The following is a 16,526-nucleotide window of genomic DNA, read 5'->3' on the forward strand; positions in this document are numbered from 1 at the left end:
TTTGAAGGGCGCCAACCGGAAAGTTATCTCTAGAAACATGGCGGCGCCTCGCAATAACAATTCAAGTTGTTGGGGCGTCCCAGATGTCTATAAACACCACGAACAGAAGAAAATATGCATTTCTCGACCTAAATATAGAGATGGGAGGAGAGACAGAGCTGTTAAGGTAAGAATATGCTAAATATAAGTAAGAAAAACACATTATATATTAAGCTACGAGACACGGGTTTAGCTTACGTTAGCTCGAGGGCAAAATACCTTTTAGACTTCTTAAAATAAAATAAAAACTCCTCAGTTATTCATTGTGTGGGTCAGAGCTACGTATAATATCAGTGTGTGGCCAATACATTATGGAGCATGTGTAATCCTATTTGTTTTATGCATCATCAGGTATACACCATCAATTTAGAGTCCAATTACCTGATGATCCAAGGGGTCCCAGCCATAGGAGTGATGCCAGAGCTGATCCAGCTGTGTGCTCTGTACGGGGCTGTGGAGGAGTACAAGCCCCTGGACGAGTACCCTGCTGAGGAGTTCACAGAGGTCTACCTGGTAAAGTTCCAGAAACTCACCAGCGCCAGGTACAGGGTGTAACACACAACATTGTTCATAATGCTGGATCAGTTGAAAAGACTTGCTAAATAAATTAACTTTGGGTTTCAGAGCAGCAAAACGACGCATGGATGAGAAGAGTTTTTACGGTGGTCTGCTGCATGTGTGCTACGTCCCAGAGTATGAGACTGTGGAAGACACCAGGCTAAAGCTGCAGGACAGGAGGAGATATATAATATGGGCTGTTCGGAATAAAGGTACACTTTTCATAAAATACAGACTTATTCTTTTAGAGTAAAAACAATATGTATGTACTTATAGATATGTACTATATTGTATATTCATCTACCATGACTTACTGAATGAAATAAGCCAGATTTTTCATATGATACAGAGGTTTCATTTGATCTTTGTAGTTGTAAAGACTGATTCTATGTTTTGTTTTTTGTTTTTTTTCAAAGCAAGAAAAAAAGAACAGAAGGAGGCCGTAAACGAGAAACCCACTTCATCAGAAAAGGCCACCACATCAGAGACGGTCATTGCCAGACATGAGAAAACCGTTGTTCCTGATAATACAGGGAATACTTCAAACATCTGCCATTATTCAGGCTTTCCTCTACTGCCATTTCCTCCCCAGGAATATCATTACTACAGGCATGGAAATCCACATTGGACTATACCGACAGAAGACAAAATGGGGACATTACATAATGCCATCATTGACACAAAACGCCTGGAACCTCAGAGTTCAAGCTCCTGCCAAGCATCTTTAGACAAAGACAGAGGCACTGAACAAAGACTGACCTTAAATCAGGCTCCTGCAGCAGTCCGATTTGTCCCCAGGACCACACACTTGGAGAACAGGAAACGTAGAATGGAAGAAGCGGCAGATCACTCACTGACTGATGTTACTATAAACAATGAGCCACTTATTGGGCCAAAGCTACCAGAACCTCCTAAACTGGACATGGAGGATGTGTCATTAAACACAACTGCAAACCTGATCAGGAACACATTAAAAAAGGTAACCGATCATAGCATCGTTTAATAAAATCAAAAAATAAAATGAAGACTTCACTGCAGATTTAATGCCTTTTTATTTGTGTATTTGAGTAATTTTGTTGTAATCTTTCTCAGGTGGAATCAGTTCCTGACCTCAAACCAGTGGAGAAAAAGGTGAAACCACGTCGTCGGATTTGATTTAGAGAGCTGCCTTGATGCTGAAATGTATGCAGAAATTACTGCTTTGGAAAATCACCATTCAAACATTTTCTCTTGGCAGCTTGTTTTTATTTTCACATGTTGTACCACACTGCAAAATCTATTTATGTTTTTATTAAAGACTAGATATCTGAAAATGCACATGAATGCAATTTCTCTTCATTGTTCAAGTTGTTCCTGAAACACATGATGCTCAAATGACTCAATACTCTGAAAACAGAAAAAGAAATGGATTAGATTAAGGATATCTGTCATAAAAAGTAATAAGTTATTATAGTTTGTCAGTCTTTGATTTAAACGTACCGTAGTGTCAGGGAGGCAGGTTCCAAAAGCCTCAAGTAATAGATTCTCCTCTCTTACTGACTTTTCAAAGTCAGTAAACGATAGTCTACCATCGTGGTCATAGTCCTACAAATATAAACAACAATGTGCTTTTCTCAAGTTGTGTCCATGAATCAGTGAGGTATGTACACAACGGAATTTTTTTTCTCGCTTATTTCCCGCTGAAACACTCAAATCTGATGTTCAGGGGTTTGAGGAGGTGGTGCAGAGAACATTATGAAGAAGTAAATAAAAAGTCAAACAGCATAATCGCCTCACCATTTTCTTAAGTGTGATCTCCACCAGATCTTTGATTCCTTCGTCAGGGTCCTCCTCTGTGGGCTGTCTAATGAGGCTGTTCTTCAGCATGTGGAACATCTCCTCTCTGGAGACATAGTTGTCGCCGTTCAAGTCATACACATGAAAGCAGTCTGAGCCGTGCAAAGAGGGAAAGAGTTATTACCTGGATAATAGTTTTATATATTTGTTCACATGTAAAGACTAAAAGTAAGATTGAGAGCTTACATTTGATTTGTTCCTCCAAGGTCCCTCGAAGGAATACAGACAGTCCCTCAACCCATTCTTTCATACTAACAAAGCTGTCGTTGTCTTTGTCAAATGTCCTGAAAACTGGGGAACCGAAAAACAATTTCAGCAATTAAGATAAGATGTACTTTATTGATCCCAAATTGGGAAATGTTTTAATTGCAGCAGCAACAAAACAAAACAAGGCATTGCACATAAAATTAAAGAGTATAAATTAAGAATACTATAAATGAAACATCTCAAAATAGAATTAAAACAGTATTAAAAAGTTGAAAATATACAGTAGACTGTGAAGATGAAAAATCTATAAACTCTGACAATATAACACTATTGTAGGTGCTTATGTACTGCTGCTGGTTATCCTAATATAAAATATCTGTCATTAAAATGCATCTGAAGTAGAGAGATCACCCCCATCCATGATCATGTCGTCGGTCATCCCGAAGATGTTGTGCAGAATGCTCCTGAACTTCCCTCTGTCCAGGCCGGGCACTGCTCTTCCAGAGACGGTCTGCTCCCCCAGCAGCACGTTGAACTCCCGGATGAGGAACTCCACTTCTGTTTTATTGACTGGGATCATAATCGCTCTCATCAATTAACTGTGTGAAGTTTTGTTATAGTTTCATCGTAGCTGGTACGTCAAGTAAAAACCGCAACACTTGTAGAATAGCGGAAGATTCACAAAGGACTATCGTAGCATGAGATATAACGTATTAAATTAAGTTTGAAGCGCATACTCACAGTGCTCCGCGTGCTTTGATATAGTTTCAGCCAGAGTTTGTATCACCTTTCTGTTCATAGCAGACATTTCGGACAGATTTTGAGTGTGGACACCGGACAGCAACAACACTACTGCTCCAACAGCGGCGGTGTTTACTTTCTGTCGCCATGGCAACAGCGGAAAAAGGCTTTATTTTCGACACTTGAATATAAACTACTGCATCGAAAAATAAATTGCATTTTAATTCACGTTTATTAACAATCGGTTACAGCTTCACAAACCAGGCACTTTTTACAAACAGTTTGGATTACACATTTCAATTCAGGTATTCCGATATTTGACAAATCCTAATTTAAGTAATAAATAACACTCATTATGCAGAGTGGCCCACTTCAAAATAATATACATTATTTTATTGGATTATGTTTGTGGCTGGATTATATTTATAAGAATGCATCATTAAAAGAAGGAAACAAATAAATACTTTTATACCACCACTGATAACCTCTGCATCATTAGTGAGATGACGTAAAGAGACATTATGTTATACTGAAAAGTGTTATCTGTCCAAAGATTTTACACATAGAAAGATAATTTCTTGCTTATAACCATAATCAATTTACAGAACAATTATATAGGCAATTTACAGCTTTTATTGTAACCCATCATGAGCCATTTCTACCATGTTTTACTTTATAGTATTACCATTTCATACAGTAAGGACAGATTTACAGAAAATTGGATATTCTGCTTAATGTCATGCCAAGTGAACATCTTCCATGTGTTTTGTCATTAAATTGTTCCGACTGAACTTCTTTCCACACACGGTGCAGGCGTAGGGTTTCTCTCCTGTGTGGATTCTCGTGTGGACGTTCAAGTTGCCAACATGGCGGAACTCTTTTCCACAAATCCTGCATCTGTGTGGCCTGTCCTCCGAGTGAATCCTCATGTGCGCAGTCAGACTGTTGCCATGTCGAAACTCTTTACCACACAACTCACAGACGTACATCGTCTCACCAGTGTGGATTTGAGTGTGCGTGGCAAGGTGTGCACTTCGCCTGAATTCTTTGCCACAGAAACTGCAGCAGTATGATTTGCTTGTATTTGTCTCTTTTTTTGATGAAGTTGGGCTGTTTGGTTCACAACTTTTAGTCCACTGTTTTTTCCCTGTTGGGCTCTGCGTGTGGATGTTTCCAATACTGTACTCTGTCACTGTTGCTAAACCCTGCTTAGGCCCCATGTTATTCACAGTTACAGAACGATCTGGCAAATTATTCCAACATTCACTGCTTGACTGTGCGTTTCTGTCTTCATTTCCTGTGTCATAAGTTTGTAACTCAGTCATGGCTGAGTAAATGAAGGTGGGCGTCACTTTCAAAGTGCTGGTGTCCTCCATGTCTGGTAGCTGTTCTCCCTCTGGACTGCTCCATGGCTCTTCCTGTTTGATAGCTGGAGGGTCTGGGACCAGCAGGCCACACTCCTCCTGTTTCAAACTGGGGTTGTTGTGGCAGCTCTTTGGACTCCAATCCGTTTCATGGTGTGTCTGCACATATGCACTGATAAATCCATGTGGCGTCTCTGTTAAGAGGAAAAAAGAGAAATTGTAATTGTGGATTACAGTTTTATTTCAGCATTATATTATCCTGTCTTGTTGTATTAAAGAAAAGTAAGCTATAAGGAGAGTCCACTTCCAAGACTTTATACTTCCATAATTTGAAGTTTTTTTCTCTGGCTTGTCTTCGAGCTGCTGTCTGAGTGTTTTAAAATGCATGCAATCAAAAGTTGTTTGAGTTTGTTGCATGTCATCTCCCACCTTGTATTAGGGCTGCAATAATATCTTTTAATATATTATATTTGACAAACACTTTTTAATCAGGGACAAAAACTTTGGCATTACACAACATCATGATCATGACCCTTTTCATACCTAAATTCATGTTATAGTCTTTGGTGCTGTTGAACTTTATAGCAATATGTGTTTCTGTTATCAAGCCAACCCTCATAAGGTGAGTGGGGTGGACATGTATCACACCTGTGTAACGTTATACCGTCTTTAAGACTGCTTAAGCATTTGAAAACAGAAACCAAACAAACCTCCGGACTGCACTTCCGGTTTGAGTCCATGCCGGTGGTCACCGTCTTGTTGAGATCTCTGCTCAGATATGGTCCTCTGCACCGCGGAGAAGATCTCCTCTGCAGCCACACTCAGCCTCTCACTGATGAACAGCCTCAGCAGCTGCATTTCAGACATTTTAATCCACTTTCAACCCTCAACTACAGCACACAGTCCACCGGTGTTCCCTTTGTGTAAAACTTGTGACAGCTCAAAAAGCTACACGGAAATAAAGGGGAACTACACCCGGTTGCTAATTTCAAAATAAAAGTATACTTAGTTGCACATGAACGTTTCCAATTACAAACAGGGCTTGAAAACAGTTGAAAGGAAATTAGGGAAATCGATGAAAAATTATACGACATTGTATAAGATGCATACATAACAACAATAACCACATCACTGAAAAGCAAGCAACTGTCAGTTTGTAACATTCAAATTATCAATTAAAATGTCATGATCCTAAGAGCACTGATGGGCCTATCTATAACCACCAAAGGCTGTAATCCATGATGAACTATGTGTAGGATTAAATCACAAGACAATCCCCTTGACGATACTTTATTTTGAAAAGCAGACACTTCCGGTCTCATACCAAGTTGAAGCAGGGAAGTTAATATCGCCATCTGCTGGACAGGAGTTCTGATTTATATGATAAATGCCTTAATCCACTGTCTGTACTTGATACATGGGAGGATGGATGGATGGAGAACAGTTTGTTTTTATGTTAAAAAAGAGGAGACATTACAACACTGGTCTTGTTATATTTACCCTATTCTTCATTGTCCTCTTTGTAATTTACCTGAAAACTATATTTAGTAAGTATAAAGTCTGACCACAAGGTGGCAGTCATGTAATCCATCAAAAAGTAAAGAATATTCATGCAACTGCAGGCCTTTCCTTTTCTACCCTGCCCAATTAAAGCAATGAGAGCTGAATATCTAATAATTACAATTGTCTGAATAAGAATAGATGTTTCTTTACTATAAGGCGATTAGGGCCTATTTTTCTAACATGCTCAAATAGTTTTAGAGGTCTGGGAAACAACATGATATAAATACATGACTATTTTTAACTTACTCTGTTTTTGTAACTGTTTTTTAATTTATTATATTTGTTGGTTTATATTTTTCCTGGTCTGTGTATTCGTTTTTTGGTTTATTTGATGCCAATGTGATCTCCCCTTGTATATCTTCAGTGAGGCCTGTTTTGTGCTTGTCTGTACATAAGGAAGTTCACTCGATATATGCAAATAAGAACACTGGGTGATTCATCAGTTCAGGTTTGATATTTAATTAATAAACTACATCTGATTACAACACTTTTGTCACACACTGAACCAAAAACATACGAATAAAACATTTGAAATGCAGATAGATTTGGTTTTAAAACTAAATATTTCAGATCTACGCCACTAATTCACAATATTGCACTACTACTGGCTTCCATTTGTGTGTGACAGAGAGGTTAAATGTGCGGAGGGGTGTCTTTTTTTCAGTCCAGCCATTATTTGAACGTGTGTGTGTGAGCAGGGCGTGTCTGACTCTGGGTCACTAGGACCGGGGTGCGAGGTTAGTTCTGATTGATAGTGTTGCGTCGACCCAGTGGTTTGGGTTGTCAATCATGGAGGTCCACAATGCGGTCTCCTCTTCTGTGGAGTCCATCCAGCTAACAGCCTCCCCATAACTCTGACCTAATACAAAAGCACACAGAATTATTAATTATTTATGTTAAGACGTTACCACAGAAATCCTCACCACAATCGGCACAAAGAGAAATGATGCCTTTCTTAATGAGGCAGAGGAAACAATCCCAACAAGTCACCACACTGCAGTAATGTATTCACATATACCGCTATAGCTGAAAGCAGCAACAACCACGACTGAAGGGTTTGGAAAAACAATCTCATGGCAAATATGTTGATGTTAAACTGCAATATGATTCACAATATTGGAGGGAATTATAATTTTTATATCATCATTCTCATTGGAAAATATATATAAATTATTATTGTTCGTTTTTTGCAACAGTGAATCTTTTTTCTTCAAGTCAATAGAAAATATTTTAAACCTTTTATATATCTGCGGAAACCAGAATACTGAAGTCAGAAAGGTATTTCGACATAATGTGCCTTTAACAAATATTGCACCTCCTGCGATTTGGAAAATGACCAAATCACAATGTCTTTATTTGATGTTGTTCAGCCCTAGTGAAGCCTAACAATCCCAAAACTCTACAGAAGTAGGCCCTGCCCTCTTAATGCATCAACTTTATGTTAAGTGTGTGTACACAACAAGCAAAACTTCATCATAAAAGTCACTTCCCACAGAGCCAACGTTTTATCAGTGGTGATTTCGACACACTCCCTATTAAGCACCAACTGAGTAAACGAACACTATCAAAAACGACTTCTCAACACCTAAATGATCAGAAAACATAATGTTTTCCACTTATTTGGCTTTGCACAGTAACAATGCTTACCTAGAAATGACCTCTCTCTGCTCTGACCATCTGAAATGCCTGAAATGCCAACTGGACAAAATGCATTGCAATGTGAAGCAGTGGAAGGAAATACACATCTACACTACACCACTCCAAATCAACACTGGAGATGAAGCAAAAACAGATTTACGGCATAGTCCTCAAAGATGACCATAAATTAAACCAAACAAACACCTCTTTAATGTCTCATCCCCTGACACTGAAGCTGGTTCCCTCCTACAAGCCTAAGAAATGTCAAGTGATATCGTGAGATATCATTTCATTTTTAATCACAGCTTTGAAAAGTTACATTTGGACAGCAAATTCTCAAGCTTTATTTATAACCTTGCAAAACTTTTTATATTAGGGAGTCTCCAGTCACCTGTTGACTCATAGAAGACAGCCTATGATAAACACGAGTGATTTAATTAAAAAAGCACACTGCCAAACAAAGGCTCGGAACTGAGTGTGACTTGATAAGGGATGAGATAAGTTCCTCCCTTTAGCCCAGGCGCCACACGGCCTGCAGCACAGGAGAACAAACACTGTCCGTAACCACCAACACCGACTGCTGCTTTCAGAACGAGAATCTGCTTTGTTCCCTATCTGATCGCTTATTATATCATCCCTCACCGAGGGCTGCACTCAAACTAGAAAGAGCCCTGACCAATGAGCACGCTTTTAAAAAGAGGCCCTATTATGCTTTTTGGGTTTTGCCTTTGACTGTAGTATGTTATAAAGGTTTTTGTGCATGGTAATGGTCTGCAAAGGCTAAAATCCCAAACTTTCTCTCCCGCACACCCCCACCTACCTGAAACACCTCCATTGTTGTCCTTTGTTTACTTCCATAACATAGTGACATCACTATGTAACACTTGCGCTTCTATTAGCTAGCATACAAACACATTGCACATGATAGGCTAAGGAGCAGGAAATCTCTAAGCTGTTGACCAATCAGAATGGGCTCTGGTTTTAGACAGAGGGTGAAAAGAGGTGCTGCAGTACAGGCAGTATGAGAACAATTTTAAGCCTGTAAACATGTCACAGTAGAGGCACAAAATACAAATATGAAACCTGAAAATGAGCAATATAGGGCACTTTGAAATGTTCACTTTTGTGTGCTTATAATGAAACAGTAAAACACCCGGCAGCCACACAAGTTAATAGTCCAATATCTGCAGAGAAATCATTTTTAAGATTTTAATTTGGTGCATTAGTGTAGATGTGATTTGGTGAAGCGACACCCACCAGTTCCACAGCTCAGACGAACCCCCCCCAGGACGCGTGGCTTTAAGCCATCGCGCTGCCAGACAGTGAGCTCTGCGCAGGCTTCTCTCAGGTCGCTGGAGTGGAAGCCGTCGTACACCATGGTGTGGTTGTAGGTCGGGTTGAAGGAGCGCTTTATCAACCGCGTCTTCTGACCACTCTGCCGACTGGCATCTGGGAGTATGTAGCTTGTGGGGATTAGATTATGAAAATTAGACAATTCAATTCAGAATCAAACCAGGACTATGGAAGTGTTTGAATTGAATTAGGCTTTGTTTATGTTGTATGCAGGATGTGTGCCTGTTAAAAACTCTACATTTACACATTTAATAAATATTAATTGCAATTTTTTGATGTAAACTGTATGTAATTTACTTTAAAACATTTTTTAAAAAGGATGTACATTTTACAGATTTTAAAGAAAGAACCAAATGAATGAATTACAACATGATGGCTTAAGGATCGTCCCACCTAATTACCTTAATGCTTACAAAAAGGATTTCTTAATAGAGAGATGGACACCAATGATGGAGAAAATTAGGGAGCATTGGGATTAAGATAAAGACTCATACTGTACTCACAAATAACAACTGCACCCAATACCCTTGAGTACTCTATGGCCTCTTTTTTTAAATAAATGATATGGATACAATCCTATCCAGTTAGGCTGGGGGTTTGTTACTTTTTGTAAACTTTACTTTATAATTTAAATCCTTTCAAGTTGAATTGTTTGGATATAAAGGACCTTATAAATAGTTGAACAGCTTGTAAATGAAACCGTCAATCCATGTTAAAATTCGGTTTGATGTAAGAAAAACGAAATAACCATGGTAATAACTGTGCCTGTAAAGTTGGAGAATGTAACATCTATAATTCTTTCAAGTAAAAACTGTTGCCAGGATCAATCCCTGATGACAAAATGTCGTGAAAAAGGTTGCCGAGCTGACGTACCTCCTGACAAAAGAGTCTATGACGCCGCCTTTGTTTGCCAGGAGACCTTGAGCCTCCCGAAGCCAGATGTGAAGCTCTCCTGTCAGAGGCAGTCCACCACCTTAACACAGACACACACACACATACACAAAGGTACAAGATGTGTGATTAAGGTGGGACATCACTTGCATTCCTGAAGTGTGTGCTGTGCTCACCCTCATATCCGTCTGGGATGAACTTTAACGAGAGCAGGAGGGTCCCGCGACTGCTAATAGAGTCTGGATTCAAATTAACCTGTGGTGTGGGGATGTAGGGGAAGTAGAAAATAGTAAAAGGCAGAAAAAAGACAAAGAAAGAAGGAGAAAGGAAAAGCCAGGGGAGGGGGGGCAGACGTGTGGAAGAAGGAAAAGATGAAGCTTACATAAAACCTTAGTTGAAATTCACAGCATGCCTCCCTTCAGCTCTCCCAGACACAAGAGACACTCATCCCTGTACTCTGTGTCTGCAACCAAGTGTGCATTTACATACACTCTACTAAACAAATCTAGATGCAGACATTATAGTGTTTAGGTAAATATTGTACTGGGAGAATTCAAACTGATGTATGTGACTGCATGACTGTCTATTTGCATTCAAATCATTCTGTGCTCTTCTCTACCCTTGGCTGCAGGTCCTGCCAAAGTGGCAGAGAGGAGGTCCAGTCCCAGTGGCTCAGAGACATCTCCACCTCCCCCAGAAACACGTTCCTGCCCAGGGGCTCGGCATGCCACACGGAGAGGTTCAAGGTCCGGCTCCGCAGCTCTCCAACCCGTACTTTATACTATAAGAGAGGGGACAAGATTTAGGCGGAGAGGCAACTGCAAGATAAAGCACAGCAGGTTCTCTGTCCCCTAAGATGTATATTTAAATCTGGTAATTTATTGATAAGAGGTATTTGTGACTGCAGAGTTAAGCGTCTGCAGTGCATGTTGCAGGACACTTGGAGAAGAGCTGAGAGACAGATGGCTAATGGGGGATTTCTGTGAAGGCTGCCACTGAATGCAATATGTAAATGAGAGTGTCTCACTCTGAGCGTCTGATCAAACACTGGGTCCAATGTCTTCTTCCTCACTGCAGTTTTCTTCTTGCTGTGACTCGACTTGTCCGGCAGGAGATAGGTTTTAACATATCTGTAAAGTGCACACACAGACACTTTTTGATTGATTAGGTATGGGACATTGTTGCTGCAAGATGCACATTCACCGTCACTTACGGGTCAGAGCGGTTCTTCCGCGCTGAAGCGATGTCCTCGCAACGATAGACTTTGACTTGCAGCTCCTCCTTCTGGGTGTCATAAACCAATGAGAATTGGATTCGGCCCCTCACCTCCACCACTCCAAAATCCCCTGAGCTGAAGAGACTCATCATGCTGCCACTGAGCTGTAACACACGCAGAACAGCGATCAGCACCTACGTCACTGTCCGAGCTGAGTCATCTTGCGTCGCTGGATAGTAAATTAATCAAGTGTGTGTGTGAGTGTGTGTGTGTGTGTGAGTGTGAGTGTGAGTGTGAGTGTGTGTGTGTGTGTGTGTGTGTACCGTGTAGCCTGAATGAATGCTGCCGTTGGAGCTGCTGTTTTTCAGAGAAGCTGGATCTGGTTCTGTCAGGAAGCTGCTCACAGAGTCACTGTCCTCGTGACCGCCAAAGTCATCCTAAACACACACACACACACACACACACACACACACACACACACACACACACACATCCGGTATACTCATTATCATATAATTGAACTACTTTTCAAACTCTACTGTTATAAAAGCAAAATGTGTGAATGATTTAGACATTTAAATAATTCACCTCAGGCTCCTCTGAGTGGCCATTACTTCTTCTTTCCCACTCTATGAACAGAAAGAGTTGAAAATGAATAATCACACTGCAAGAGACTATCAAGAGAGCTCGAGAGGCATTGAGAGAGAAACTTCCATACCTTTGGATGATGATGAGGAACTATTTCTATACTGCAGTCTCTGAAATTGAAGATGATTATTAGTATTTACATGATTTCTTCTTTTATGCAGGGTAAAACTGAAACAAAAAGCACACACAGACCTGTACTACGGGACTTTTTGTTCTGGGTGTGGGTACAGGTTTCAAACCTCCTTCAATCCTGAAAACAACCAACCAAATTTGGAATAACTGCAGCTTGACAAAATGTTATTAAGTGTAAAGACATGATGTCCTCACTAACCCTCCACCCTCCTTCTCTCTGCCGTCCTTGAGTCTCCTCTCCGCCTCAGGAGAGGAGTTATTGCTGGTGGAGGTTTCCTCTCTCTCTCCATTGAACAGTCCATTCAGTGGCACATCTGTTACCATGGAAACAAATACAGACCCATCACAGGGATATCCCTATAAAGCCCACATGCCTGTTGTTGGAGCTATATATTGGTTCATATTAATTAATAGTTAAACATTTTTTTATTATACCTTTGTTATTATTTAAGTTTAATTAAGTTATTTTTATGATTTTATTTTGAAGGGCAGCTTTGGGCACTGGGTGATTATGTATATTTTGGAGACAGGTGGTGGTGGGATTAACGCACTAGTACAGACACATGTTTTTTTTTACCAGGATTAAAGAAGGAAAGCCATAGGAAAGGATGCAGGACAAGAATATATAAAACCAGTGTTCATTGTACTTTGTTTATTGGAAATAAATGTAGGAAACCACGTTTTTGCCTGGACTTGGATCATTCCCCTGCATAAGATTCCCTAACTGGTGCCTCAGTGGCAATTTTATTTTAAATTACATTTTCTGTTTTATTTCTTCATGATTTTCGCCACCACACCTATGATAGAAAAATTGCAATACCTGAAAACTGACCTCTGGTCTTGGACTTCCTGCGGCGTATGGTTGAGTGGACAAGTGCGCTGACAGACGTCTGGCTGCGATGGCGTTTGATACTCTGCTCTTTGAACCATTCCCCTGACAGGAAGCGCATACGGGTCGGGTCCGTCTCCACCTCCTGGAGGACCCTGCAGCGTGGAGAAAGGGCCAAGTTTTAAAGCAGTTTAACAGCAAACAAACATGAAATATTATCTGCAAAAGTCAGCTGATGTCAGTCTCGCTTACTAAACAATCACTGTTTATACTGAAATATATATGATTTCTGATGCCGTCTTATTAATTACTTTTTTTAGATTAAATACTATTTTTGAAAAGATATTAATTTAATTTAATTTTAAAAATCAATGAAGACTATAGATAAAAAAAACTCTAACGATACACATGTCATACATTATCGTTTAAAAGGCATGCGTGTCAAATACATAAACCCACAAAATTAAAAACAACAGGTGCACTTCTCTTTGAATAATACAACTTTGTCATCAGCTAAGGCCCCAGTGTAAAGATTAATCAACACATGCATCACACACAGGAAACAACAGAGGGACTAGTAGACCTACTAACTTAGACAGTCTATGTGTGTCTCTGACTAAAGAAGGTGACCAGTGATCAATAACAGGAGCTGCTCTGCTCTGTAGGCTGAAAACATTTAACTGAGAAGTTCTTTGAATTCCCAAACTGAAGCCAGGCTTTTGGGGGCTCTTGAGGATAGTGAAGCCAGATTGCCAAAAGCCTGAGAGGCATTAGTGAGTAATTGAAGTGTCCAGTAGTGACGTAGAAGGGCTTGTCAACAAAACATCCATGGTCTGTGTGCGTTTTGATAGTTAGTTTAAAGGAATAAAATGTGACTGTTGTTGTCTAAACAGGTTAACCAGTTTTGCCACTGTTTACTCTTTCCTGCCACTTCTGGCTAAATCTAATGTTTCACCTCTCTGTATGTTAGTGGGCAAAACTGGCAGCTAAATAGGAAAAACAGTCACCTCTGACCTTACACGTCCTTCATCGCGACGACGCAGATCCAAGTCCCGCTCGATGACCTGCAGGATGCTGGACTGCTCCTCTTCTGTCAGGAAGGTCAGATCAAGAGAAGAATCAACCGGCTCCTCCTCCATCGCTGAGAGGAGGAAAGACCACAAAACCTACAAGATCCAGGACAGGCCCTGTTTATATTACATTACATTTAAACAAGGTATACATTACAGTTATGTTGTGGGGACTGACATATATTTCAGAAGACATTTTGGCATGCTTAACCATGTTTCCCAAATTGCCCTGTGACCCCTTAAAATTTAGCGTTGTCTACTTCCCCTCACATGTTGCATATGTCAACAAGGTTTGAGTAGATTATTCCTTCTTATCTTGTGGTTAACATTGTCAAAATATTCAATGCAGTTTGAAATATGCGTCGGCAAGGACATATGTTGTGTCAGGAAGGCTATACCTGTCTGTTTCAATGGCTTTCATCTGACCCTGCTCCAAATTCTCTCCATTAAACACTATATAAACCCTTTACCTAAAAAAGGCTTGGAAATACATTTTATTATTTAAGCTTCTATTTCTTGATTTGAAACTGAGAAGCATATTGGAAAAAAAAATCAGTAAAGCAACGTCTGTATGTTCAATAACCGGCTGCACCGGAATATAATACTTTTATGTCAATGATAATGTGTGTCTGTGTGGTGGTGTGTGTGCCTTTAGGCTAGTTACCTCCGGGTAATTAGCGCATGCGCAGAGTGATCGACCTGGTGTTAGGAGTTTGGCAAACAGGATATCATGAGTGCTCAAGAGCTTTCATAACTTGATACTTACACCAAGACAAAAACAAAAAATAATATAATGAAGTTGCTAGAATATCATAGGTTCTCCTCATAATATGTTCTTGTAGAAGCCTTATATTTGCTTTTAGTTATTACATAGTCGGAGTCCATTTGTACACAACGATAATGAGATAATTTCGCTTTCTGGCTGTTAGCACTATTTTTTCTTCATGAAAATAGGTCTGTGCACTACTTTTTATCATCATGGGCAGCGCGAGAGAGAGGACACCTGTCGCCTTTTCCTCTTTTTTGACCAAAGGTTAAACTCTTCCCTCTCTGACGTTCATCACAAATACACACGGCAACATTAAACCCCAAGGTAAAACTGTCTTACCTTAGCTGGGAGCTTCCGCCACTTCTATCTGTGGAAAAGTTTAGTGGAAAGTTGTCCAGAGTGCGGTGCGTCTCGAGGTCTGTGTGCAAAGTAAACGAAGTGAACACGCCCTCCAGAGTCAGCTGGGAAGCAGGAACAAACGGAAAATACAGTGTGTGTGTGAGAAAGAGTCATATCAAACAGTCAAGCAAACACACCGTATCAACACACACAAACACGGATGTTTTACAGGGTGGAGGTGGGATGTCACTTTTCTTCCTTGTATCTGTCCACACCTGCTAAACACACACTCGGCCACACACTGCACCTTCTCTGTAACTACACAAACAACTGGACACATATGCAAACAAGGATGTATGCTTGTTTTAAAGGGAGTAGCACTGGAAGCTTGTTTCAACTTTAAAGTGGCAATATGAGCGTTGGGGGAGGGTGCATGCATTCAGCTTGAAAAAGACTTGTATTCAGTCCTGTCCTTTGTCAACATACTTGGATGGCAGCCATGTTCTGCCCAGTTGGAAAACGTTTTGTGTGGGCTTATTCAAGCCTGTGTAGGTCCTGGCACAGACAGTGTCTGGTGCCTCCAACCAGCCGACCTGCTGCTCCCTAAAGGCCTCCACCAGCAATCTGTCCCTGCTGCATGCTGGGATCCCTACTGACACCCATATTTATAAGGATCAATGGGTGCTTCTTATTTGCCGATACTGGGAACATGTCACATGCCCAGATCACAGCAGAATCTGTTCAGTCATTGACTCATTGCTGGAATAGGCACTCGAAACATACTTTACAAACCCCCACTGTGATTACTTATTCCAACTCCTCATGAGAATGCAAAAAGCAAACATTAAACAGGAAAAAAGGTAATTATCGTTAGTTTATTCAGGCTGCAAACATTTTAATTGTAATGGCATCACAACAAAAAAAGAAATTCTGATTATATTGAACACAACCAACTTTACCATAAGTAAATAGGATCACTTTAAATGTTGTTTAATTGCTATTATAGGGTTGAAGCTGATATGCATATAATATAAACGTGAGCAGTCAAAACAGAAATTAGAAATTAATTATTAAAAAAGACTCTGAGCTATTGAAACGTCAGAACAAAAACACACACAAATCAGAGGGGTGGTGCTAATACCTTTTTGGTAGATAGAAGTTTAAATGACTTCCACTATTGCTTAGACAGTAATTTCTCATGTTGCCAAAGGTGCTGTCTAGGGACCTTCAAGAGTTTTTGACATGGCTCCTAAGGGTACCTGCATTAAAAATCACCTAACTCAAAGCTCAAGAAATCAAAAAGATATGACATACATAAATATTTAAATGTTTG

The 16,526-nt window shown here is 40.1% G+C and overlaps 4 protein-coding genes across 7 annotated transcripts; 1 reads left to right on the forward strand and 3 right to left on the reverse strand.

Moving 5' to 3' along the window:
* The first annotated feature begins 1 nt into the window (after position 1).
* Positions 2-1,914, forward strand: rbm48 (RNA binding motif protein 48). The gene is made up of 5 exons (XM_034124625.1): positions 2-166; positions 391-581; positions 664-809; positions 1,014-1,576; positions 1,690-1,914. Exons 1-5 carry the CDS (start codon positions 38-40, stop codon positions 1,750-1,752), a joined length of 1,092 nt encoding a protein of 363 aa, XP_033980516.1. The 5' UTR covers positions 2-37; the 3' UTR covers positions 1,753-1,914.
* efcab1 (EF-hand calcium binding domain 1) lies at positions 1,891-3,518 on the reverse strand. 2 transcript variants are annotated; one of them, XM_034124628.1, is made up of 6 exons: positions 3,382-3,518; positions 3,052-3,210; positions 2,620-2,724; positions 2,374-2,525; positions 2,077-2,181; positions 1,895-1,983 (listed from the first exon to the last, which is right to left on the reverse strand). In XM_034124628.1, the coding sequence occupies exons 1-6, from the start codon at positions 3,446-3,448 to the stop codon at positions 1,933-1,935; spliced, it is 639 nt and encodes a 212-aa protein (XP_033980519.1). In that variant the 5' UTR covers positions 3,449-3,518; the 3' UTR covers positions 1,895-1,932. The 2 variants fall into 2 exon arrangements, with proteins under 2 accessions (XP_033980518.1, XP_033980519.1); XM_034124627.1 differs by having other exon boundaries at positions 1,891-2,181.
* A 72-nt stretch (positions 3,519-3,590) lies between these two features.
* Positions 3,591-5,692, reverse strand: LOC117477851 (zinc finger protein 232-like). The gene is made up of 2 exons (XM_034124626.1): positions 5,456-5,692; positions 3,591-4,939 (listed from the first exon to the last, which is right to left on the reverse strand). Exons 1-2 carry the CDS (start codon positions 5,610-5,612, stop codon positions 4,119-4,121), a joined length of 978 nt encoding a protein of 325 aa, XP_033980517.1. The 5' UTR covers positions 5,613-5,692; the 3' UTR covers positions 3,591-4,118.
* Positions 5,693-6,747: 1,055 nt separating this feature from the next.
* On the reverse strand, positions 6,748-15,297 carry sytl1 (synaptotagmin-like 1). Of its 3 annotated transcripts, none has more exons than XM_034124630.1 (15): positions 15,194-15,297; positions 14,030-14,181; positions 13,019-13,170; positions 12,386-12,500; positions 12,247-12,304; positions 12,125-12,164; positions 11,995-12,035; positions 11,730-11,843; positions 11,404-11,570; positions 11,218-11,320; positions 10,810-10,971; positions 10,367-10,445; positions 10,173-10,272; positions 9,204-9,409; positions 6,748-7,167 (listed from the first exon to the last, which is right to left on the reverse strand). In XM_034124630.1, the coding sequence occupies exons 2-15, from the start codon at positions 14,152-14,154 to the stop codon at positions 7,028-7,030; spliced, it is 1,602 nt and encodes a 533-aa protein (XP_033980521.1). In that variant the 5' UTR covers positions 14,155-14,181; positions 15,194-15,297; the 3' UTR covers positions 6,748-7,027. The 3 variants fall into 3 exon arrangements, with proteins under 3 accessions (XP_033980521.1, XP_033980520.1, XP_033980522.1); XM_034124629.1 differs by having other exon boundaries at positions 13,007-13,170; XM_034124631.1 differs by lacking the exon at positions 15,194-15,297 and having other exon boundaries at positions 13,007-13,170; positions 14,023-14,181.
* Positions 15,298-16,526: the final 1,229 nt, after the last annotated feature.

This window comes from Trematomus bernacchii, unplaced genomic scaffold (assembly GCF_902827165.1).
Source record: "Trematomus bernacchii unplaced genomic scaffold, fTreBer1.1, whole genome shotgun sequence".
In the NCBI taxonomy this organism is placed as follows: domain Eukaryota; kingdom Metazoa; phylum Chordata; class Actinopteri; order Perciformes; family Nototheniidae; genus Trematomus; species Trematomus bernacchii.

Bases quoted from the DNA above. Each gene is read 5' to 3' on its own strand.
- efcab1 (XM_034124627.1), bottom strand. From the start codon at position 3,448: ATGTCTGCTATGAACAGAAAGGTGATACAAACTCTGGCTGAAACTATA. The intron at 2,725-3,051 runs GTGATCTCTCTA...TCGGTTCCCCAG, and splicing joins CGACATGATCATGGATGGGG to TTTTCAGGACATTTGACAAA. The intron at 2,182-2,373 runs GTGAGGCGATTA...TTATATTTGTAG, and splicing joins AGATCACACTTAAGAAAATG to GACTATGACCACGATGGTAG.
- sytl1 (XM_034124629.1), bottom strand. From the start codon at position 14,154: ATGGAGGAGGAGCCGGTTGATTCTTCTCTTGATCTGACCTTCCTGACA. The intron at 13,171-14,029 runs GTCAGAGGTGAC...TCCACGCTGCAG, and splicing joins CGCGATGAAGGACGTGTAAG to GGTCCTCCAGGAGGTGGAGA. The intron at 12,501-13,006 runs GTATTGCAATTT...CCATGGTAACAG, and splicing joins GACCAGAGGTCAGTTTTCAG to ATGTGCCACTGAATGGACTG.
- rbm48 (XM_034124625.1), top strand. From the start codon at position 38: ATGGCGGCGCCTCGCAATAACAATTCAAGTTGTTGGGGCGTCCCAGAT. The intron at 582-663 runs GTACAGGGTGTA...TTTGGGTTTCAG, and splicing joins CAGAAACTCACCAGCGCCAG to AGCAGCAAAACGACGCATGG. The intron at 810-1,013 runs GTACACTTTTCA...TTTTTTTCAAAG, and splicing joins ATGGGCTGTTCGGAATAAAG to CAAGAAAAAAAGAACAGAAG.
- LOC117477851 (XM_034124626.1), bottom strand. From the start codon at position 5,612: ATGTCTGAAATGCAGCTGCTGAGGCTGTTCATCAGTGAGAGGCTGAGT. The intron at 4,940-5,455 runs GTTTGTTTGGTT...TCCTCTTAACAG, and splicing joins ACCGGAAGTGCAGTCCGGAG to AGACGCCACATGGATTTATC.